General features: G+C 42.7%; 1 protein-coding gene across 1 annotated transcript; it reads right to left on the bottom strand.

Annotated features, from left to right (window-relative positions):
* Positions 1-22,066, bottom strand: LOC139411638 (guanine nucleotide-binding protein subunit beta-5b). Its single transcript, XM_071158234.1, has 13 exons — positions 21,974-22,066; positions 12,703-12,852; positions 11,585-11,696; positions 11,110-11,246; positions 10,842-10,883; positions 10,647-10,723; positions 10,375-10,507; positions 6,997-7,140; positions 6,797-6,888; positions 3,513-3,561; positions 2,883-2,979; positions 1,466-1,632; positions 1-621 (listed from the first exon to the last, which is right to left on the bottom strand). Exons 2-13 carry the CDS (start codon positions 12,826-12,828, stop codon positions 610-612), a joined length of 1,188 nt encoding a protein of 395 aa, XP_071014335.1. The 5' UTR covers positions 12,829-12,852; positions 21,974-22,066; the 3' UTR covers positions 1-609.
* Between the last annotated feature and the right edge of the window lie 2,261 nt (positions 22,067-24,327).

Below are 24,327 nucleotides of genomic sequence, written 5' to 3'. Positions count from 1 at the left end.
TAATTTAAATAAAATGTATTTATTTCACAAGAAGACTATGATTACAAATGAACAATACTTCAAACACTCCCTCTTTCTCCCTCTCTGGCTAGCCACAGTCTATGGCCTGGTTTTATATAACAGTAGTATTGCGCTTTAGATCTGAGCAAGTTACAACCTGGGCAGACTAATTGACTGGTAAACTACAGACTGGGAAGCAGGTTTAAAGGGGGACTAGGGAGCATAAAAACGGCAGCTTCTATACAGGAAAGTCAGTACTGCATGGCATTGGCTAGGACCTGCTGTAGAGGAAAACTGCTCAACTGACTTTAGTAATACAATAGTAATAATAATTGTAATACTGCTCATAATAAAGCTTTAGGACCTCATTGACCTGATGAGCATTTGGTATAGTCCAACTTCAGTCAAACAAATAGTCTCTGTGAGTCAAACCTAGATAGTTTATTATTGTGTGTAACTGAATATAGTTTCTATAGGCAGACTCTTTATGCGGCAGGGTGTGCTCCATGGGCACTCTGGGTCGACTGGTCACATGACTCTGGTCCTGACCCTTAACCTCTGACCCCTGACTTCCAGGGGTTCAGTCTCGCTCTGATGACATCAGCAGCTCTAGGCCCAGATCTGTTCGAGAAAGAGCACAGAACATCAGATTGTATTCAATAAGACATTTAAACAACAGCATTTGTCAAAAAGTATATTACAGGTACCCGGTGCAGACCCCAAAGAGCAGGCAGCAGCATAGTGACAATGAAAAACTCCCTGGAAGGAAGAAACCTTGATAGAAATCAGATTTTTGGGGAGATGGAGAATCCCCCTTTGTCAGACCGGTGTAGATTATGAGGCAGAGCAACTCGGAGGAGAAGTGGCCCTGTGTGGCTCTGTTGGTAGAGATTGGCACTTGTAACACCAGGGTCTTGCAACGCCAGGGTTGTGGGTTTAATTCCCACGGGGAATCAGTATGGGGGGGGGGGAGTATGAAAATGTATGCATCCACTAAGTCGCTCTGGATAAACATGTCTGCTAAAATGATGTAAGTGAGATCACCAGAGGGAAGACTATGGCTGTGTTACTATACTTCCACAGACATTAATGAAGAACAACTACTACAGTATCTCTCAGTGGTGGTTTCCACATCCTATATTGTGGCTGTGCCTGTAGTGGAAAACAGAAGTATGTACTGTGGGGATAGTCTGACGCATGACTCTGCAGAACCAGGGTTTTCCACAAATAGGTACTCTCAGCCTCTCCCCCTCTCTCTAGCCCATGTTGTATCACATCCGGCTGTGATTGGGAGTCCCAAAGGGCGGCGCACAATTAGCCCAGCGTTGGCCGGGGTAGGCCGTCATTGTAAATAAGAATTTGTTCTTAACTGTCTTGCCTAGTTAAATATATATTTTTTGCTTAAATAAGGTGTTGTCCCTCCTTGTTTCAGCTCCCTTCCGACCCCCCTACCCTCTCGTCTCACCCGTAGAGTGTTGTCCCAGGACCCGGAGCAGAAAGCAGTTCCATCAGGAGAGACTCTGAGTGAGCTGACTCTGTTCTCATGACCAAACAGGATGGCTACTCTGGTCCCCTTCAGGACGTCCCACACATTGATGGTGTAGTCATTATAGCCAGCAAACAACAGACGACCTGGAGGAGGGGTGGAGAGAGAGAGAAAGAAAGATGGATACAGAGATAAAGGGGTAGAAAGGGTCAGATTCTAGAATATTCTCCAATATGCTGGAGGACATCACAGAACAGATGTATTACAGTTTAAAGTGCATTTGACAGAGGCTAATAGAGTGGATATAATGAATAATCAATCACCTCTAAGTTACATGGAATCCAGTTTTGGTAAAAATGTAGTAAAACTCCAGATGGCAGAGTGGTAATTCCCTTTCCCACATATTAACTGCATTAAATTCCCCTCTTGGCTGAAGTGTGATCTCTATCACAAGTTTGATAATAAACTGTCATCTTTATACAGCCATATAAAAACTAATACTAAAGACTTTGTACCTCTACAATTATATAACACACAGAGGAATAACATTTTTGGGGATAGAATCCAGTCTCGGCCTACACACAAAATCAGATAAGATCAAATTTATTTCACCTTTATTTAACCAGGCAGGCAAGTTGAGAACAAGTTATCATTTACAATTGCGATAAAGCAAAGCAGTTCGACACATACAACGACACAGAGTTACACATGGAGTAAAACAAACATACAGTCAATAATACAGTATAAACAATATATATATATATATATATATATATATATATATATATATATATATATACGATGTGAGCAAATGAGGTGAGATAATGGAGGTAAAGGCAAAAAAAGGCCATGGTGGCAAAGTAAATACAATATAGCAAGTAAAACACTGGAATGGGAGATCTGCAGTGGAAGAATGTGCAAAGTAGAAATAAAAATACTGGTGTGCAAAGGAGCAAAATAAATAAAATAAATACAGTAGGGAAAGAGGTAGTTGTTTGGGCTAAATTATAGATGGGCTATGTACAGGTGCAGTAATCTGTGAGCTGCTCTGACAGTTGGTGCTTAAAGCTAGTGAGGGACATAAGTGTTTCCAGTTTCAGTGATTTTTGATAAATAAAATCCCTTGACCGCTATAAAGGCCGTGGCAGTATATCTATTGCATCATCACACCCGGTAAGAAAGAAAGTGAAAGAGGCAAAGTGAAGATAGGAAAGATTGCCTGGCACAACATCCAATAATAACACAACAACACCAGTAAATGTCCAACAGCATTATTGTAAATGTTTTCATGATCGGGGGACCAAAAGATGTTTAGTTGACTCTAGTCTCTGTTGAGAGGAAGCTAATAAAGAGGTATTATCTGTCAAACGGTTGCTGACTATTGTCCACATCTTACCACTAAGAGAGAAGTCGACACTGGCGGCTCCAAACATTATGCTGTCTTTGGAGTAGATGGACACCTCCCGATCAGCCCTGAGATCAAACAGACGACACTGGAACACACAGACAATCAATGGGACATTTTGATTTGATTTTTTATTTAACCCATTACATGCTAGTTGTTGTTTCTGTCTGTGCTGTGAACTCAAAGGCCCAGCATATTTCCTAATGAGAGACAAAGTTACATTGTAATTTTCCCATGATGTACAATAAAGTTATATCGTAATGTATTGTATTTTTCCTCCTTAATACAAACCTGTGTAGTAATGTAAAACAGTGGGATGCTTTGACACATGGACTGTATGATGTGAAAGAGCGGTCTTTGACCAGTGACATCACACTAAGATAATCAATTCTCTCCCAGAGATTCTGTTAACTGAACGGTGTTATTGAGACAGAGTGTCCGACTGCCACACACAACCCACAGAATCACATCAAAGGTCCATCATCTGTCAAGTGACACCCTATTCCCTTTATAGGGCACTACCTTTGATTAGAGCTTTTTGGTTGCAACTCTGTGGCTTTGTTCAAGAGTAGTGCACTAAGTAGGGTGTATAAGTGTGCTATAAGTGTGTTATAAACTCACGGTAGAGTCGTCAGAAGCAGAGGCAAAAGCATCGCCACTGGGGTAGTACCTGGAGAGAGAGAGCGAGAGAGAGGGAGAGCGATAGCGAGAAAGAGAGAGTGTGAGAGGAGTAAAAAGGTTGATGTGTGCACTAAGCTGTATGAAAGCCTAGTGGTTAGAGCATTGGGCCAGTAACCGAAAGGTTGCTAGATCGAATCCCTGAGCTGACAAGGTAAAAATCTGTCGTTCTACCCCTGAACAAGGCAGTTAACCCACTGTTCCTAGGCCGTCATTGTAAATAAGAATTTGTTCTTAACTGACTTGCCTAGTTAAATAAAGGTAAAATAGAAAACAATAATAAAAAGGGTTAGGTTTAGGGTCGATGGATGCTGTACTGTAGAGATTATGTGGTTACTATAAGGATAGGGGATCTGTAGACAGTGAAGCTGTGTAAAGGGTTAGGTTTAGGGTCGATGGATGCTGTTAGCTGTACTGTAGAGATTAAATCAAATCAAATCAAATTTTATTTGTCACATACACATGGTTAGCAGATGTTAATGCGAGTGTAGCGAAATGCTTGTGCTTCTAGTTCCGACAATGCAGTAATAACCAACAAGTAATCTAACTAACAATTCCAAAACTACTGTCTTGTACACAGTGTGAGGGGATAAAGAATATGTACATAAGGATATATGAATGAGTGATGGTACAGAGCAGCATAGGCAGATACAGTAGATTGTATCGAGTACAGTATATACATATGAGATGAGTATGTAAACAAAGTGGCATAGTTAAAGTGGCTAGTGATACATGTATTACATAAGGATACAGTCGATGATATAGAGTACAGTATATACGTATGCCTATGAGATGAATAATGTAGGGTATGTAAACATTATATTAGGTAGCATTGTTTAAAGTGGCTAGTGATATATTTACATCATTTCCCATCAATTCCCATTATTAAAGTGGCTGGAGTTGAGTCAGTGTCAGTGTGTTGGCAGCAGCCACTCAATGTTAGTGGTGGCTGTTTAACAGTCTGATAGCCTTGAGATAGAAGCTGTTTTTCAGTCTCTCGGTCCCAGCTTTGATGCACCTGTACTGACCTCGCCTTCTGGATGATAGCGGGGTGAACAGGCAGTGGCTCGGGTGGTTGATGTCCTTGATGATCTTTATGGCCTTCCTGTGACATCGGGTGGTGTAGGTGTCCTGGAGGGCAGGTAGTTTGCCCCCGGTGATGCGTTGTGCAGACCTCACTACCCTCTGGAGAGCCTTACGGTTGAGGGCGGAGCAGTTGCCGTACCAGGCGGTGATACAGCCCGCCAGGATGCTCTCGATTGTGCATCTGTAGAAGTTTGTGAGTGCTTTTGGTGACAAGCCGAATTTCTTCAGCCTCCTGAGGTTGAAGAGGCGCTGCTGCGCCTTCTTCACGATGCTGTCTGTGTGAGTGGACCAATTCAGTTTGTCTGTGATGTGTATGCCGAGGAACTTAAAACTTGCTACCCTCTCCACTACTGTTCCATCGATGCGGATAGGGGGGTGTTCCCTCTGCTGTTTCCTGAAGTCCACAATCATCTCCTTAGTTTTGTTGACGTTGAGTGTGAGGTTATTTTCCTGACACCACACTCCGAGGGCCCTCACCTCCTCCCTGTAGGCCGTCTCGTCGTTGTTGGTAATCAAGCCTACCACTGTTGTGTCGTCCGCAAACTTGATGATTGAGTTGGAGGCGTGCGTGGCCACGCAGTCGTGGGTGAACAGGGAGTACAGGAGAGGGCTCAGAACGCACCCTTGTGGGGCCCCAGTGTTATGTGGATACTATAAGGGATAGGGGATCTATAGACAGTGAAGCTGTGTAAAGGGTTAGGTTTAGGGTTGATGGATGCTGTTAGCTGTACTGTAGAGATTATGTGGATACTATAAGGATAGGGGATCTGTAGACAGTGAAGCTGTGTAAAGGGTTAGGTTTAGGGTCGATGGATGCTGTTAGCTGTACTATAGAGATTATGTGGATACTATAAGGATAGGGGATCTGTAGACAGTGAAGCTGTGTAAAGGGTTAGGTTTAGGGTTGATGGATGCTGTTAGCTGTACTGTAGAGATTATGTGGATACTATAAGGATAGGTGATCTGTAGACAGTGAAGCTGTGTAAAGGGTTAGGTTTAGGGTCGATGGATGCTGTTAGCTGTACTGTAGAGATTATGTGGATACTATAAGGATAGGGGAACTGTAGACAGTGAAGCTGTGTAAAGGGTTAGGTTTAGGGTCGATGGATGCTGTTAGCTGTACTGTAGAGATTATGTGGATACTATAAGGATAGGGGATCTGTAGACAGTGAAGCTGTGTAAAGGGTTAGGTTTAGGGTCGATGGATGCTGTTAGCTGTACTGTAGAGATTATGTGGATACTATAAGGATAGGTGATCTGTAGACAGTGAAGCTGTGTAAAGGGTTAGGTTTAGGGTTGATGGATGCTGTACTGTAGAGATTGTGTGCATACTATAAGGATAGGGGAACTGTAGACAGTGAAGCTGTGTAAAGGGTTAGGTTTAGGGTCGATGGATGCTGTACTGTAGAGATTATGTGGATACTATAAGGATAGGTGATCTGTAGACAGTGAAGCTGTGTAAAGGGTTAGGTTTAGGGTTGATGGATGCTGTACTGTAGAGATTGTGTGGATACTATAAGGATAGGGGATCTGTAGACAGTGAAGCTGTGTAAAGGGTTAGGTTTAGGGTTGATGGATGCTGTACTGTAGAGATTGTGTGGATACTATAAGGATAGGGGAACTGTAGACAGTGAAGCTGTGTAAAGGGTTAGGTTTAGGGTTGATGGATGCTGTACTGTAGAGATTATGTGGATACTATAAGGATAGGGGAACTGTAGACAGTGAAGCTGTGTAAATGGTTAGGTTTAGGGTTGATGGATGCTGTACTGTAGAGATTATGTGGATACTATAAGGATAGGGGATCTGTAGACAGTGAAGCTGTGTAAAGGGTTAGGTTTAGGGTCGATGGATGCTGTTAGCTGTACTGTAGAGATTATGTGGATACTATAAGGATAGGGGATCTGTAGACAGTGAAGCTGTGTAAAGGGTTAGGTTTAGGGTTGATGGATGCTGTTAGCTGTACTATAGAGATTATGTGGATACTATAAGGGATAGGTGATCTGTAGACAGTGAAGCTGTGTAAAGGGTTAGGTTTAGGGTTGATGGATGCTGTACTATAGAGATTATGTGGATACTATAAGGATAGGGGATCTGTAGACAGTCCAGCTGTATAAAGGGTTGATGTGGATGCTGCTACTTACTTGACACAGTTGATGTCAGAGTCGTGGGTATCAAACGACTGGACGTTCTGCCCTGAGCGCAAGTCCCAAACGTTAGCCTTCTTATCAGAACCCTGGAATGAACAAACATACATGTTAGGGGAGGGACAGAGAGATAGATAGATAGATAGATAGGAGACACACACACACACACACACACACACACACACACACACACTGACCCCGGAGACGAAGGTGTTTCCAGTCTCAGAGGGGGCGAGGTCCAGAGTGAGGACATCAGCAGAGTGACCGTGGAAACTCTGCAGCAGCTGACCACTCTCCACGTCCCACAGCGCACTGGTACCGTCCCCACTGGATGTCAAGATCTACACACACACACACTTTATCAGGATACTGAAACACACACACACACACACACACACTTTATCAGGATACTGAAACACACACAGCAACACACACACTTTATCAGGATACTGAAACACACACACACACACATACACTTTATCAGGATACTGAAACACACACACACACACACACACTTTATCAGCATACTGAAACACACACACAGCAACACACTTTATCAGGATACTGAAACACACACAGCAACACACACACTATCAGGATACTGAAACACACACACACACACACTTTATCAGGATACTGAAACCCACACACAGCAACACACACACTATCAGGATACTGAAACACACACACACACACTTTATCAGGATACTGAAACACACACACACACTGCAACGCACACACTTTATCAGCATACTGAAACACACACACACACTTTATCAGGATACTGAAACACACACACACAGCAACGCACACACTTTATCAGCATACTGAAACACACACACACACACTTTATCAGCATACTGAAACACACACACACACACACACACACACACACACACACACACACACAGCAACACACACACTTTATCAGGATACTGAAACCCACACACAGCAACACACACACTATCAGGATACTGAAACACACACAGCAACACACACACTTTATCAGGATACTGAAACACACACACACACACTGCAACGCACACACTTTATCAGCATACTGAAACACACACACACACACACTTTATCAGGATACTGAAACACACACACACAGCAACGCACACACTTTATCAGCATACTGAAACACACACACACACACACTTTATCAGCATACTGAAACACACACACACACACACACAGCAACACACACACTTTATCAGGATACTGAAACACACACACAGCAACACACACACTATCAGGATACTGAAACACACACAGCAACACACACACTTTATCAGAATACTGAAACACACACAACAATGTATTCTTAAACATGGGGGAATGTGTGATCCTACTACCCTTTTGTTGTAGTTTGGGGTAATATAACTAATCTACGGCCATTACACAGAGCTGGTTAACTACTGGGGTGTACCCAGCTAACGCACAACGTTCTGAGAACCATACGTTTCCTAGAACTTGGTGAGTGAGTGGTTGTGCCATGGTTGTTTTGCATACAACCTTCCCACAACTTTCTGGGAATGGTGCAGGATAGTTGCTTGGCTTTGAACATTCTCAACACATTTAAGGAACTTGACAAAAAAACATAATTGTATTGGTATTTCATTACTTTAACAGAACATTTCCTAAAAGTTCAAACATGGTTACATTGCATTTCAATTTTGGTAATGTTCTTGACATTGGGAATGTTCTCAAATAATTAAGAGAACGTTAAGAACCAACGTTCTTCTGTGTGAATGTCAGTACTTCAGCATAACGTTTCCTACAGGTTTCCTCATGGTTCTATTTAAAGTAAAGTTCTCAAATTGAGCCGAGAACGTTAAGAAAAATTACCATAAAAACTACAAGAAAACTTTAGTAATGTTCAGAGAACATTCTAAGTTAGTTATTTAAAAACATATACATTCTGTTCTTAGCATCAACAAAACTCTCTCTATCCTCTCTTGTTAAGTGTGTTCAGGTGTGTTGGCCGGCCCCATTAATTGGCCACACCTTATCTTAATGAGTGCTTATTTCCTTTGAAATGGGGTCTGTTTGAATAGACAAAATGAACAGCTTTGTATGTGTAAAAAAACATGGCATGCTAGCTCCATCCTGGTGGGGCAGTGGACTAATTCCATGGATAGAGAACATTAGATTATAGATTCAAATCTCATTGATGCAGTGACACAAAAAATGCATGTGTTTGCATGATTAATGACTAAGGAAATTCATTTCTACATTTTCAATCATGCTTGGACTTCAAAAAAGTTAACCCAAAATAAGCTAGCAGAAACATTCAGTGAAAGTTTTAAAGAAGTTATTCTAAAACCTCCAAATAACCTATAATGTCTATTCTCACAGTGTTAAGAAAAGGTTCAAGGAATCAGAGTAAAACGTTCTCACAACCTCCCTACAACCTAAAAATAAACATTCCCAGAACAGGCTAAATGTTATTTTCTGTTCTCAGAACATTTAAATAAAGAAATCTGTTTTACCGGTCAGGAAACGTATGGCTTCGTTCTCGCAACCAACGTGAAGCCAAAAACATACATTCCTACAACTTTCAAGGAACCAAATGTGCTAACTGTGTATTCACTAGGAACCAAATGTGCTAACTGTGTATTCACTAGGAACCAAATGTGCTAACTGTGTATTCACTAGGAACCAAACGTGCTAACTGTGTATTCACTAGGAACCAAATGTGCTAACTGTGTATTCACTAGGAACCAAATGTGCTAACTGTGTATTCACTAGGAACCAAATGTGCTAACTGTGTATTCACTAGGAACCAAATGTGCTAACTGTGTATTCACTAGGAACCAAATGTGCTAACTGTGTATTCACTAGGAACCAAATGTGCTAACTGTGTATTCACTAGGAACCAAATGTGCTAACTGTGTATTCACTAGGAACCAAATGTGCTAACTGTGTATTCACTAGGAACCAAACGGTTGATATGAAACATCCCCGTCAGACAATGATGATATGAAAGTGAGACTGAACTGAGATTGACTGGGGCAATGTAGTCTCGACTCTCCACAGCCCTGTGCTTTTTTCCACACACACACACCACACACACACAACACACAACACACACACACACACACACACACACACACACGTCTTCACAGCTCAACACCCACCAACAGACCCCAGTGCATTAGGGAGACGTAGATTGTGTGTGTGTGCCCTTAGGTATGAGTTTTCAGCTCTGACAGATAAAGGCCTCTTAATGTCTATTTATACACTCACAATGGACGGCCATCTCTCTCTATGGGCCACTTCTCTGTTTCCTCTCCTCTCTCTCACGCTTTCTCTCATCACCTTCTCCTCATCCGGCTATAATTCTCAACAGTTCCTCTCCTGTCTAGCAGAGATGAATTATTAACAGCCTTAAACATCTAATATTTCCTTCCTTCTATTCCTACCTCCCTCTATCCATTCACTCCTCCTTGTTCTGAAAATCTCAATTTCCTTCCCTCTCCTCATTGTGTTGTGTTTGTCTGAGTGTGTCTATGTCTGTGTGTGTGTGTGTGTGTGTGTGTGTGCATGTATGTGTGTGTCTAGTCCCTAACTTGCATGTCAGAGTTGGTGAAGGTGCAGCCGGACAGGTAGTTGGTGTGCATGGCAACCGACTTCTTCTTGGCCGCCAAGTTCTCGTCCTTGTCCAATGAGAGAGGGTACACTGAGCACTTATTATCCAATCCCCTGTCAGACAGACAGACGAGAGAGAGAGATTTGTAGGGCATTACTTTAACATCAAGCCCTCAAGCCAGTACTTCAGCATCAAGCCAATACCTTTCTTGGGGCTAAGGGGTTAAAGGTCAGAGGTTAGGGTGAGACTCACCCACAGGCGATGGCACAGCCAGAGGGGGCGTAGGCACACGCCATCACCCACGTAGTCGGCATGGTCACTGCATGTTCCTAGAACACAGTGTGCATATACATTAACGTAAATAAGCCTGGTTAAGACCGCTCCACCATGGGACTGAATTAGGCTGCCATTAGTGCACTCACACACACTCCGGCTGCTTTTACTAACCTTATTGGTGGTGAAAGCATCCCATACGATGACCTTCCCATCCTGGTAGACAGAAGACAAGGAAAATGAATGAAGAAGGGAGGAGAGAGGGGAGAGAAGGGAAGAAGGGAGGAATGAAGAGGAGGAGTAATTGATATAAGTGGAGTCAGGGAGTTCAGCACCATGGACAGGGTTGTGACCAAAACACACTAATGACAGTTGAATAGAAGGAGGATAGGGGGATAGGGTGGAGAGGGAGGAAAAGAGAGCAGTTTGTGTGTGTGCATACCTGTGAGGAGCTGACAATGCGTCGTTTGTCTTTGCACCAGTCCATACAGAGCACCTTGTTGCCATGGCCCTTCAGTGTCCTCCGAGTCTTCATGTTTAACTCACCAAGAGCTTCCGCCTTCTCAGCTACCTTCTCCACTACACACACACACACACACGCTGTTAAAAACTCTAGTAATGACAATGAATTGTCGTGTAAATGAATAGATAGGATATTTATTTGATCACCCTGTTGCAGGAAAACTTTGCTGCAATGCTCTCTATTAACTATCTTCTGGTAGTTTATCTAATGCGCTGTCATGGCCACGGGCAAATCTCTGGAAATTACATATCAGATGATTTTTGGCATGAATATCAAATTCAATTAGGATATAATAACGGATATAATAATAGTTTCTGCATAACTTTCATGTTTAGGGTACAGACAGTAAACATTTTGTGCATCGCGAGGCCCCTCTCCCTCCCATTAAACTCACACTCCACATCGTGCAGCTTCTTCCGCTCCTCCTCGAGCTTCTTCCTCAGCGTCTCGCTCTCCGCCTTCAGCGACTTCAGAGTCTCGCCGCTCGCAAGGCCCTGGCACGCCATCTTTAGAGAGGAGGAACGAAAGAAGGGAACGGGGAAAGGACAGAAAAGGGAACAGCAAGAGCAGATGTTTTTAGTCGCGCGCTGGCTGCGCCCGTCAAGGCGGCTCTGCCTTCCTACAGCTGGTGCGTATTCATTACGCCGATTCTGTTGCAAAACGTTTCTTAAACGGAAGCAAACGGAACGAAACGGAGAGACCTACCTGCATTTTTCCAATATGAACTCTAGTTTTTGTTTGGACTAATGAATATGCCCCTGATGCTGCTGCCGCGCTGATGTGCTCCTTCTCCCCCGCTCTCTCTCCCTCCTTCCCTGTCTCTTGTCTCACTCGCTCTCTGGCAAGTCTCTACCTCTCTCTCCCTCTTTCTATAGCTCTGTTTATCTCGCTCCAGAGAAGCCACTATGACTGTCTTTGGTAGTAATCGTACTAAATATAGCCTAACTTTCCTCTAATAATGTTCATTTAAATACTTGACAGAAAAATCACATTTCAGATTTGATTTTACCACATTGCAGTTTCCTTGTTTAAATGTATGTTATTTTCCTTTGAAAGGTGTTTTTGCACCTATTGTTGTTTAGAGAAGTGAAAGACAAGGTTGCTGTAAGTGTGGATGAGCTGCCAGAGAGAAGGGAGTACAGATAAAATGAGGTGGGGAATTCATCCAGGAATGGTGTGTGTGTGTGTGTGTGTGTGTGTGTGTGTGTGTGTGTGTGTGTGTGTGTGTGTGTGTGTGTGTGTGTGTGTGTGTGTGTGTGTGTGTGTGTGTGTGTGTGTGTGTGTGTGTGTGTGTGTGTGTAAAGAGGCTCGCTGCTACTGTATATCAGACAGATAGGGAGGCTGCATTCTCAGATGGGGTCCTCTCCAACCCCCTAAAAATACATCAAGAATCTCAAATCTATCCCTATTCCCTGGGAATTTGTGAAGATCTTAAAGGATTGTATTGGTCCAGGAAGGAGCCGTTAGATTGGTTAGAGTCAGAGGTTAGAGGTCATGGGTAAAGAGACGTACAATCTCCATGCATAGTGAGCAGTAGTTGATGGGTTCAGTCTTGATGTATAGATTCATCAAGGGGCGGTTCTCTGAGCAGCTGTCACACGGCCCGAAGGTGATGGCCAAAAACGTCTGGTCACACATGGCTGCAGCTGATTAACCACAGACCTGTATAGAGGAGAAAAGGAACACAGTGTCAACATTCAGGTATGAGAAATAACACACATACACACTGTTATCGATTCACCTGAAGGGAGCATTGCTATTTTGTGTATGTGTGTGTGTGTGTTAGAGAGAGAGTGTGAGTGAGTGAGTGAGTGTGAGAGAGAGAGAGAGAGAGCGTGAGCTAGAGAGATAGGGAGAGAATGTGTGTATGTGTGAGTCAGTTAGAGAGAGATAGTGAATAAGAGACAGAGTGAGAGGATTGAGGGAGTGAGAGTGTGTGTGTAGGTGTGTGTGTGCTGACAGCTGTGTTGACGATAAGCAGTGGGGAATCTCCCTCCTGCCTGATCCTGCTCAGAGAAGGAGAGAGCATTAGGCCTATTTTAGGAGATGCATGCACACACACACTTGGATGTACATTATTACACCGTATAATGGTGGGGATCGGTAACTGCCACTGATAGTGATAGTCTGGGGAATGAATCATAGACATGCAGAGCTGGATATGGACCTGCAATATACACCGTGTAGAAATAGAACAGATATATAATGACCTGCAATATCTATCTGTTCTATTTCTGCAGTGTCCATATTGCAGGTCGTTATCTATCTGTTCTATTTCTATAGTGTCTAATGAACTGCAACATAGACACTGCAGAAATAGAACAGATAAATAATGAGCTGCAATATACACATAGAACAGATACAGTTGAAGTCGGAAGTTTACATACACTTAGGTTGGAGTCATTAAAACTCGTTTTCAACCACTCCACACATTTCTTGTTAACAAACTATAGTTTTGGCAAGTTGGTTAGGACATCTACTTGTGCATGACACAAGTCATTTTTCCAACAATTGTTTGCAGACAGATTATTTCACTTATAATTCACTGTATCACAATTCCAGTGGGTCCGAAGTTTACATACACTACATTGACTGTGCCTTTAAACAGCTTGGAAAATTCCAGAAAATTATGTAATTGTTTTAGAAGCTTCTGATAGGCTAATTGACATAATTTGAGTCAATTGGAGGTGTACCTGTGGATGTATTTCAAGGTCTACCTTCAAACTCAGTGCCCCTTTGCTTGACATCATTGGAAAATCAAAAGAAATCCGCCAAGACCTCAAAAAATAAAATTGTAAACCTCCACAACCTTCATCCTTGGGAGCAATTTCCAAATGCCAGAAGGTACCACGTTCATCTGTACAAACAATAGTACGCAAGTCTAAACACCATGGGAACACACAGCCGTCATACCACTCAGGAAGGAGACGGGTTCTGTCTCCTAGAGAAGAGCGTACTTTGGTGCGAATCCCAGAACAACAGCAAAGGACCCTGTGAAGATGCTGGAAGAAACAGGTACAAAAGTATCTGTATCCACAGTAAAATGAGTCCTATATCGACATAACCTGAAAGGCCGCTCAGCAAGGAAGAAGCCACTGCTCCAGAAATGCCATAAAAAAGCCAGACTACGGTTTGCAACTGCACATGTGGACAAAGATCACACTTTTTGGAGAAATGTCCTCTGGTCTGATGAAACAAAAATAGAAAACACCATCCCAACCGCAAAGAACGGGGGTGGCAGCATCATGTTGTTGGGGTGCTTTGCTGCAGGAGGGACTGGTGCACTTAACAAAATAGATGGCTATATAAGGAAGGAAAATTATGTGGATATATTGAAGCAACATCTCAAGACATCAGTCAGGAAGTTAAAGCTTGGTAGCAAATGGGTCTTCCAAATGGACAATGACCCCAAGCATACTTCCAAAGGTGTGGCAAAATGGCTTAAGGACAACAAAGTCAAGGTATTGGAGTGGCCATCACAAAGCCCTGACCTCAATCCCATAGAAAACTTGTGGGCAGAACTGAAAAAGCGTGTGTGGGAAGCTTGTGGAAGGCTACCCAAAACGTTTGACCCAAGTGAAACAATTTATAGGCAATGCTACCAAATACTAATTGACTTCTGACCCACTGGGAATGTGATGAAAGAAATACAAGTTTAAATAAATCATTCTCTCTACTATTATTCTGACATTTCACATTCTTTAAATAAAGTGGTTATCCTAACTGACCTAAGACAGGGAATTTTTACTAGGATTAAATGTCAGGAATTGTGAAAAACTGAGTTTAAATGTATTTGGCTAAGGTGTATGTAAACTTCCCACTTTAACTGTATAGAATGACTTGCAATATCTATCTGTTCTATTTCTGCAGTGTCTATATTGCAGGTCATTATTTATCTGTTTCTACACGGTGTATATTGCAGTTCATTAGGCACTGCAGAAATAGAACAGATACAGTGCCTTGCGAAAGTATTCGGCCCCCTTGAACTTTGCGACCTTTTTCCACATTTCAGGCTTCAAACATAAAGATATAAAACTGTATTTTTTTGTGAAGAATCAACAACAAGTGGGACACAATCATGAAGTGGAACGACATTTATTGGATATTTCAAACTTTTTTAACAAATCAAAAACTGAAAAATTGGGCGTGCAAAATTATTCAGCCCCCTTAAGTTAATACTTTGTAGCGCCACCTTTTGCTGCGATTACAGCTGTAAGTCGCTTGGGGTATGTCTCTATCAGTTTTGCACATCGAGAGACTGAATTTTTTTCCCATTCCTCCTTGCAAAACAGCTCGAGCTCAGTGAGGTTGGATGGAGAGCATTTGTGAACAGCAGTTTTCAGTTCTTTCCACAGATTCTCGATTGGATTCAGGTCTGGACTTTGACTTGGCCATTCTAACACCTGGATATGTTTATTTTTGAACCATTCCATTGTAGATTTTGCTTTATGTTTTGGATCATTGTCTTGTTGGAAGACAAATCTCCGTCCCAGTCTCAGGTCTTTTGCAGACTCCATCAGGTTTTCTTCCAGAATGGTCCTGTATTTGGCTCCATCCATCTTCCCATCAATTTTAACCATCTTCCCTGTCCCTGCTGAAGAAAAGCAGGCCCAAACCATGATGCTGCCACCACCATGTTTGACAGTGGGGATGGTGTGTTCAGGGTGATGAGCTGTGTTGCTTTTACGCCAAACATAACGTTTTGCATTGTTGCCAAAAAGTTCCATTTTGGTTTCATCTGACCAGAGCACCTTCTTCCACATGTTTGGTGTGTCTCCCAGGTGGCTTGTGGCAAACTTTAAACAACACTTTTTATGGATATCTTTAAGAAATGGCTTTCTTCTTGCCACTCTTCCATAAAGGCCAGATTTGTGCAATATACGACTGATTGTTGTCCTATGGACAGAGTCTCCCACCTCAGCTGTAGATCTCTGCAGTTCATCCAGAGTGATCATGGGCCTCTTGGCTGCATCTCTGATCAGTCTTCTCCTTGTATGAGCTGAAAGTTTAGAGGGACGGCCAGGTCTTGGTAGATTTGCAGTGGTCTGATACTCCTTCCATTTCAATATTATCGCTTGCACAGTGCTCCTTGGGATGTTTAAAGCTTGGGAAATCTTTTTGTATCCAAATCCAGCTTTAAACATCTTCACAACAGTATCTCGGACCTGCCTGGTGTGTTCCTTGTTCTTCATGATGCACTCTGCGCTTTTAACGGACCTCTGAGACTATCACAGTGCAGGTGCATTTATACGAAGACGTGATTACACACAGGTGGATTGTATTTATCATCATTAGTCATTTAGGTCAACATTGGATCATTCAGAGATCCTCACTGAACTTCTGGAGGGAGTTTGCTGCACTGAAAGTAAAGGGGCTGAATAATTTTGCACGCCCAATTTTTCAATTTTTGATTTGTTAAAAAAGTTTGAAATATCCAATAAATGTCGTTCCACTTCATGATTGTGTCCCACTTGTTGTTGATTCTTCACAAAAAAATACAATTTTATATCTTTATGTTTGAAGCCTGAAATGTGGCAAAAGGTCGCAAAGTTCAAGGGGGCCGAATACTTTCGCAAGGCACTGTACATAACCACAATCTGATACAGACAAATACTGTATAAATACATAGTTGGCTGTAACATATACATAAGGGTGGAGATATGCATTACACACAGTAGAAATAGAACACTACATTACACACAGTAGAAATAGAACACTACATTACACACAGTAGAAATAGAACACTGCAGTCTACACACAGTAGAAATAGAGCACTACATTACACACAGTAGAAATAGAACACTACATTACACACAGTAGAAATAGAACACTACATTACACACAGTAGAAATAGAACACTACATTACACACAGTAGAAATAGAACACTGCAGTCTGCACACAGTAGAAATAGAACACTGCAGTCTACACACAGTAGAAATAGAACACTACATTACACACAGTAGAAATAGAACACTGCAGTCTACACACAGTAGAAATAGAACACTGCAGTCTACACACAATACCCCATAATGACAAAGTGAAAAAAAATACCTTATTTATTCAGACCCTTTTCTACGAGACTCAAATTGATTGGACATGACTTCGAAAGGCACACACCTGTCTTTATAAGGTCCCGCAGTTGACAGTGTATGTCAGAGCAATAACCAAGCCATGAGGTCGAAATAATTGTCCGTAGAGCTCCGAGACAGGATTGTATCGAGGCACAGGTCTGGGGAGGGGTACAAAACATTTCTGCAGCATTGAAGGTCCCCAAGAACACAGTGGCCTCTATCAATCTTAAATGAAAAAAAGTTTGGAACCACCAAGACTCTTCCTAGAGCTGTCCGCCCAGCCAAACTGAGTAATCGGGGGAGAAAGGCCTTGGTCAGGGAGGTGACCAAGAACACAATGGTCACACTGACTGAACTCCGAGTTGCTCTGGGGAGATGGGAGAACCTTCCAGAAGGACAACCAGCTCTGTAGCACTCCACCAATCAGGGATTTATGGTGGAGTGGCCAGATGGAAGCCACTCCTCAGTAAAAGGCACATGACAGCCCACTTGTAGTTTGCCAAAAGCCACCTAAAGGACTCTCAGACCATGAGAAACAAGATTCTCTGGTCCGAAGAAACCAAGATTGAACTCTTTGGCCTGAATGCCAACGTCTGGAGGAAACCTGGCATCATCCCTACGGTGAAGCATGGTGGTGGCAGAATCATGGTGTGGGGATGTTTTTCAGTGGCAGGGACTGGGAGACTAGTCAGGATTGGGGCAAAGATGAACGGAGCAAAGTACAGAGAGATCCTTGATAAAAACCTGCTCCAGAACTCTCAGGACCTCAGACTGGGGCGAAGGTTCACCTTCCAACAGTACAACAACCCTAAGCACACAGCCATAACAACGCAGGAGTGGCTTCGGGACAAGTCTCTGAATGTACTTGAGTGACCCAGCCAGAGCCTGGACTTAAAACCTGATCGAACATCGCTGGAGAGACCTGAAAATAGCTGTGCAGCAACGCTTCCCATCCAACCTGACAGAACCTGCAGAGAAGAATGGGAGAAACTCCCCAAATATAGGTGTGCCAAGCTTGTAGCGTCATACACAAGAAGACTTGAGGCTGAAATCGCTGCCAAAGGTGCTTCAACAAAGTACTGAGTGAAGGGTCTGAATACTTACAGTACCAGTCAAACGTTTGGACACACCTACTCATTCAAGGGGTTTTATTTATTTGTACTATTTTCTACATTGTAGAAGATCAGTACTAGTGAAGACATTAAAACTAAGAAATAACATATGAAATCATGTAGTAACCAAAAGTGTTAAATCAAAATATATTTTATATTTGAGATTCTTCAAAGTAGCCACCCGTTGCCTTGATGACAGTATTGGCCAACTGGAAAGTGTCTTCACTGACATTTTTAACCTGTCCCTGACTGAGTCTGTAATACCAATATTTCAAGCAGACCACCATAGTCCCTGTGCCCAAGAACACTAAAGTAACCTGCCTAAATGACTACCGACCCAACCTGTCTGTAAATGACTACCGACCTGTCTGTCGCCATGAAGTGCTTTGAAAGGCTGGTCTTGGCCCACATCAACACCACTATCCCAGAAACCCTAGACCCACTCCAATTTGCATACCGCCCCAACAGATCCACAGATGATACAATCTCTATTGCACTCAACACTGCCATTTCCCACCTGGATAAAAGGAACACCTATGTGGGAATGCTGTTCATTGACTAGAGTTCAACACCATAGTGCCCTCAAAGCTCATCACTAAGCTAAGGACCCTGGAACTAAACACCTCCCTCTGCAACTGGATCCTGGACTTCCTGACGGGCCTCCCCCAGGTGGTAGGGAACAACACATCCGCCACGCTTATCCTCAACACAGGGGCCCCTCAGGAGTGCATGCTCAATCCCCTCCAGTACTCCCTGTGCACTCATGACTGCATGGCCAGGCACGACTCCAACGCCATCATCAAGTTTGCCGATGACACAGTAGTATGCCCGATCACCGACAACGATGAGACAGTCTATAGGGAGGAGGTCAGAGACCTGATCGTGTGGTGCCAGGACAACAACCTCTCCCTCAACGTGATCAAGACAAAGGAGATGATTGTGGACTACAGAAAAAGGAGGACCCGAACACGCCCCCATTCTCATCAACGGGGCTGTAGTGGAACAGGTTGAGAGCTTCAAGTTCCTTGGTATCCACATCACCAACAAACTATCATGGACCAAACACACTAAGACAGCTGTGAAGAGGGCACGACAAAGCCTATTCCCCATCAGGAGACTGAAAAGATTTGGCATGGGTCCACAGATATTCAAAAGGTTCTACAGCTGCACCATCGAGAGCATCCTGCCTGGTTGCATCACTGCCTGGTATGGCAACTGCTCGGCCTCCAAACGCAAGGCACTACAGAGGGTATTGCGGAAGGCCCAGTACATCACTGGGGCCAAGCTTCCTGCCATCCAGGACCTCTATATCAGGTGGTGTCAGGCCCGAAAAATTGTCAGACTCCAGCCAACCATAGACTGTTCTCTCTGCTTCTGCACGGCAAGAGGTACCGGAGCACCAGGTCGAGGTCCAAAAGGCTTCTTAACAGCTTCCACCCCCAAGCCATAAGACTCCTGAACAGCTAATCATTTATCATCTATGTATAGTCACTTTAACTCTACCTACATATTACCTCAACTAACCGGTGCCCTCGCAATTATTATTATTTGTATTTTTTTTACCCCTTTTTCTCCCCAATTTCGTGGTATCCAATTGTTGTAGTAGCTACTATCTTGTCTCATTGCTACAACTCCCGTACGGGCTCGGGAGAGACGAAGGCTGAATGTCATGCGTCCTCCGATACACAACCCAACCAGCCGTACTGCTTCTTAACACAGCGCACATCCAACCCGGAAGCCAGCCGCACCAATGTGTCGGAGTGCACCTGGCAACCTTGGCTAGCGCGCACTGCGCCCGGCCCGCCACAGGAGTCGCTGGTGCGCAATGAGACAAGGAGATCCCTACCGACCAATCCCTCCCTAACCCGGACGACGCTAGGCCAATTGTGCGTCGCCCCACGGACCTCCTGGTCGCGGCCGGTTACGACAGAGCCTGGGCGCGAACCCAGGGACTCTGATGGCACAGCTGGTGCTGCAGTACAGCGCCCTTAACCACTGCGCCACCCGGGAGGCCGCCCTCGCAATTTGACTTATTTTACTGTTGCTGTTTAATTATTTATTACTTTTATTTTCTATTTTTTTCCTTAACACCCCCCCCCCCCCCCCCCCCGCCTTCTTAACTTCTTAAAGCATTGTTGGTTAAGGGCTTGTAAGTAAGCATTTCACTGTAAAGGTCTACCTGTTGTATTCAGCGCATGCGACAAATTAAATTTGATTTGAGTAGTAAAAATACAGAAAAACCCTGGAATGAGTAGGTGTGTCCAAACTTTTGACTGGTACTGTATGTAAATGTAATATTTCATATTTTTTAATAAATTAGCAAAAATGTATAACCTGTTTTTGCTACGTCATTATGGCGCATTGTGTGTAGATTGATGAGGGGAAGAAACTATTTAATACATTTTAGAATTAGGCTGTAACCTAACAAAATGTGGAAAAAGTCAAGGGGTCTGAATACTTTCCAAAGGCACTGTATATAGTATATTGTGGGCTGTAAGACATACACAGTACTAGAGATAAACACACAATTGTAGAAATAGAACTATATTATTAGGAAGTTAGTAGCTGCCATTGTGCCGTTGAGCAGGGCGCTTGCTGCTATATGGGAAGGGCCCGTAAAGTAAGCATTTCACTGTTAGTCTGTACCTGTTGTTTACATCTGACAACAAACATGTTATTTTATTAGAATATTACCCCTACATAACTCCAGGTTGACCTTGTGCTCCTCCCACAATTGCCATTTTTGCTCCGGTCTTGTCTGCCTATTGTCTGAACCATGGGTCTGAGGGGTATACTACAAAGCAGGGTCAATAAGTTAGCCAGCTAACTTTGATAAATAACTATTGGTTTTCTGGTTAATACAATTTTTTACTTATGATCGGACTTTGTGTTTTTGGTTGTTGAGTAAATTAGAGTAGTAGACCATGCCCATTTACAAAACGAACATGAATATTTCTAAATATTTAGGTAAGTTAGCTGGCTAAATCATTGATCCTAGGTTGATATGTAGTATATTTGTTATATGCTAGCCATGTGACTATTTTGATCAGTAGCCTTAGGAATGCAGGATGCGCTGCTCCCAACCCCCAGGACAGCACAGAAACACATAACAACATACAGACACTTCCAAGGAGCACAAGGTCAACCACAATGCAGCACCCCTGGAGCTATGTGGGGGTTATGCCGGAGCGAGTGCCTTGCTCGAGGGCACAACGGTAGTGGATGCTACCCACAAACTTCCTATACTACTGTACACCGTTCCGTACTGTACTAGCCACATGCTTAAAATAGAGACTGAGAAATAGGCTTTAATGTTACAGTGCCGATAGTGATCCACCTAACACTAAGCCCTATACAGTCCATGTATGGCTTTTCAGTGGTCTATCAAATTCTCAAAGTAATATCCTAAATACATTACTGAAGGCCATGTATATTGAATTATAACTAAGTCAACACGTTGTCATTATTTAAAATCAGTCCATCTCATATTGTACATGCTTACAGATCTGATATGCCTTAAATAGAAAAAAATTGCTGATCAACTGTTTCCAACACAACTGCATGACATCATCATAACAAACGTATAATATAGTTCTTACCTAATGAGGGAAGTTGGTTTGTCTGTCAGACGGTATGCTATCCTGAGGAGTGTTTTCCAACGTTAGTTAGAGGATTGGAGGGCAGGGACAGAGAGGGAACACTAAGCTACTTACCAAGGGCTTTGACCACGCCACAGTATTACCCTCAGGTACACACCAGGGTCACGCCCCAAATGGCACTATATCCCCTTTAAAGTGCACTTCTTATGTCCAGAACCCGATGGCCTGGTCAAAAGTAGTGCACTAGAAAGAGAATATGGTTCCATTTGGGATGAAGCCCAAAGTATTACGACTGGATAGAAGCTGTCCCTAATCACTGGTCCAAGGTCAGATTGTTTCACCTCCACTAATGGTAAATGTTATTGTTGGTGGTAATGTTATCTGATCCTAGATCTGTTGTTAATAAGGGCTGTATTACTTGTTCAGGCTATAGGTCAGCTAGCCACTGGACGGTCTGAGGGCAGAAATAGTTAACGTATTTAATATGAACTTAAAGCTAAAATTCCATGGCAGAATGTTTATAAATAATACAGTAATATAATAACAGCTATTATTTTCATAACCCATTCATGACCACAGCTTGCTTTTGGCTTGGGACAAAAAAATAAACAAATATTTTCAGTGCTGAATTCCTTTATTTGTCTTTTACAGGGTTTGACAATTTAAACTTATTCCAAGTTTCTTAATGGTGAACACATTCACTAAGTACAGCTACCAGGAATTATACACACAGTCCAGTTCTCCCGTTGTACACACGGGAGGAGAGAGGACAAAGAAGTGAATAGAAGCGAGGAGATGGAGAGGAGAGAGCAGAGTTCAGCATCTCTACCACAGGTGGACTGTATGAAGTCTGAAGATCATTAGATCAATGAGATGTGTCGGTTGGTGATGATGTCGTGACTTGATGTGATACTTTAGCATTGACCTCAATTGTCAAAACCATAAAAAGGGAGATTTTAAGTATCTATTTTAAGAACCATCTGGAGATGTTCAAATGTATATCTGAAATGAGGTGAAGACCGGTCGTACCACAGAGTGTCTACGTGAACAAGCCTGTCTGAGGCACACGGCATATACAGACTGGGACACTATAAGGGAAGGGGAGAGCGGGAAGAGTGGTCCATCTACACTGCTTGAAGAAGGCTAATCATATACAGACTGGGACACTATAAGGGAAGGGGAGAGCGGGAAGAGTGGTCCATCTACACTGCTTGAAGAAGGATAAGAAATGGGCTAAGGGTACATACCAAATGGCGCCCTATTCCCTATGGGCCCTGGTCAAAAGCTGCGCACTATCTAGTGAATATGGTACCATTTGGGATAGTCAGTAAGACTATAGCCTTCTACTGTGTAAATGACTACAGCTAGATGACCTCTCTGGAGGAGCATAAACCACATGATGATCAAAGAAATTAGAATATCAGATTAAGGGCAGACAGTGCTAACTTTATCAGCGTTTATTCAACTTGTTCAGTAAATATTTCAAAAAGTGCAACTAGACAGAAAGCAAAACAATCCTTCCATCCCAGCCTCTGAAATAAGATCTAAGGACAACTTGTCAAAACAATCCTTCCATCCCAGCCTCTGAAATAAGATCTAAGGACTACTTGTCAAAACAATCCTTCCATCCCAGCCTCTGAAATAAGATCTAAGGACAACTTGTCAAAACAATCCTTCCATCCCAGCCTCTGAAATAAGATCTAAGGACAACTTGTCAAAACATTCAATAATAATGCTACTTTTTAAAACAGTAGTCGTGTAACAGACAGACACAGACAAAGACAGGAGATGATAGTGTTTTTAAAATCATATGTAAGGCTTTGTCCCAAACATGAGTAACAATGAAGTCATCCTATATGTATGATCAATAACAGCTAAAACATTCACAAGGGTAAAACCTGCAGTATTCCAGTATCGTCCAAGATGCAGATATGCATTTTAGATCTGGTATCACTAAACACATGTTGAACAACCTAAAACTTCATCCTAAAAATCCTTCATTAAAATGCAACGCTGCAAAAATGTAACAAAAAGGCCATTTTTAATTTTTATACAATACACTCATGATGGTCCCAATAATAAATATATGATTATTAATGAAATTGCACCACAAAACAAGTTTAAACATGAACTTGAGTCCTACATCAATGATAGTAATAATAATATGTTTTTCTGAGTCGTGTCTCTCTATAGGCCAGGGAGCAAAATTCAAAGGGTCAGGGTTGGGAGGCAAATAAAGGTCACGGTTAATAATAAGGTTGAAGTTTAAACAATAAGGTTGATGGTTGATGAGCAGTTAGGGTATGGGTGAACACTGATGGCACAAGTAAGGAAGAGAGGCAACGATGATGAGA

The sequence above is a fragment of the Oncorhynchus clarkii genome, chromosome 6, assembly GCF_045791955.1.
Source record: "Oncorhynchus clarkii lewisi isolate Uvic-CL-2024 chromosome 6, UVic_Ocla_1.0, whole genome shotgun sequence".
Classification (NCBI taxonomy): domain Eukaryota; kingdom Metazoa; phylum Chordata; class Actinopteri; order Salmoniformes; family Salmonidae; genus Oncorhynchus; species Oncorhynchus clarkii.
This window is presented reverse-complemented; position numbering and strand designations above follow the sequence as displayed.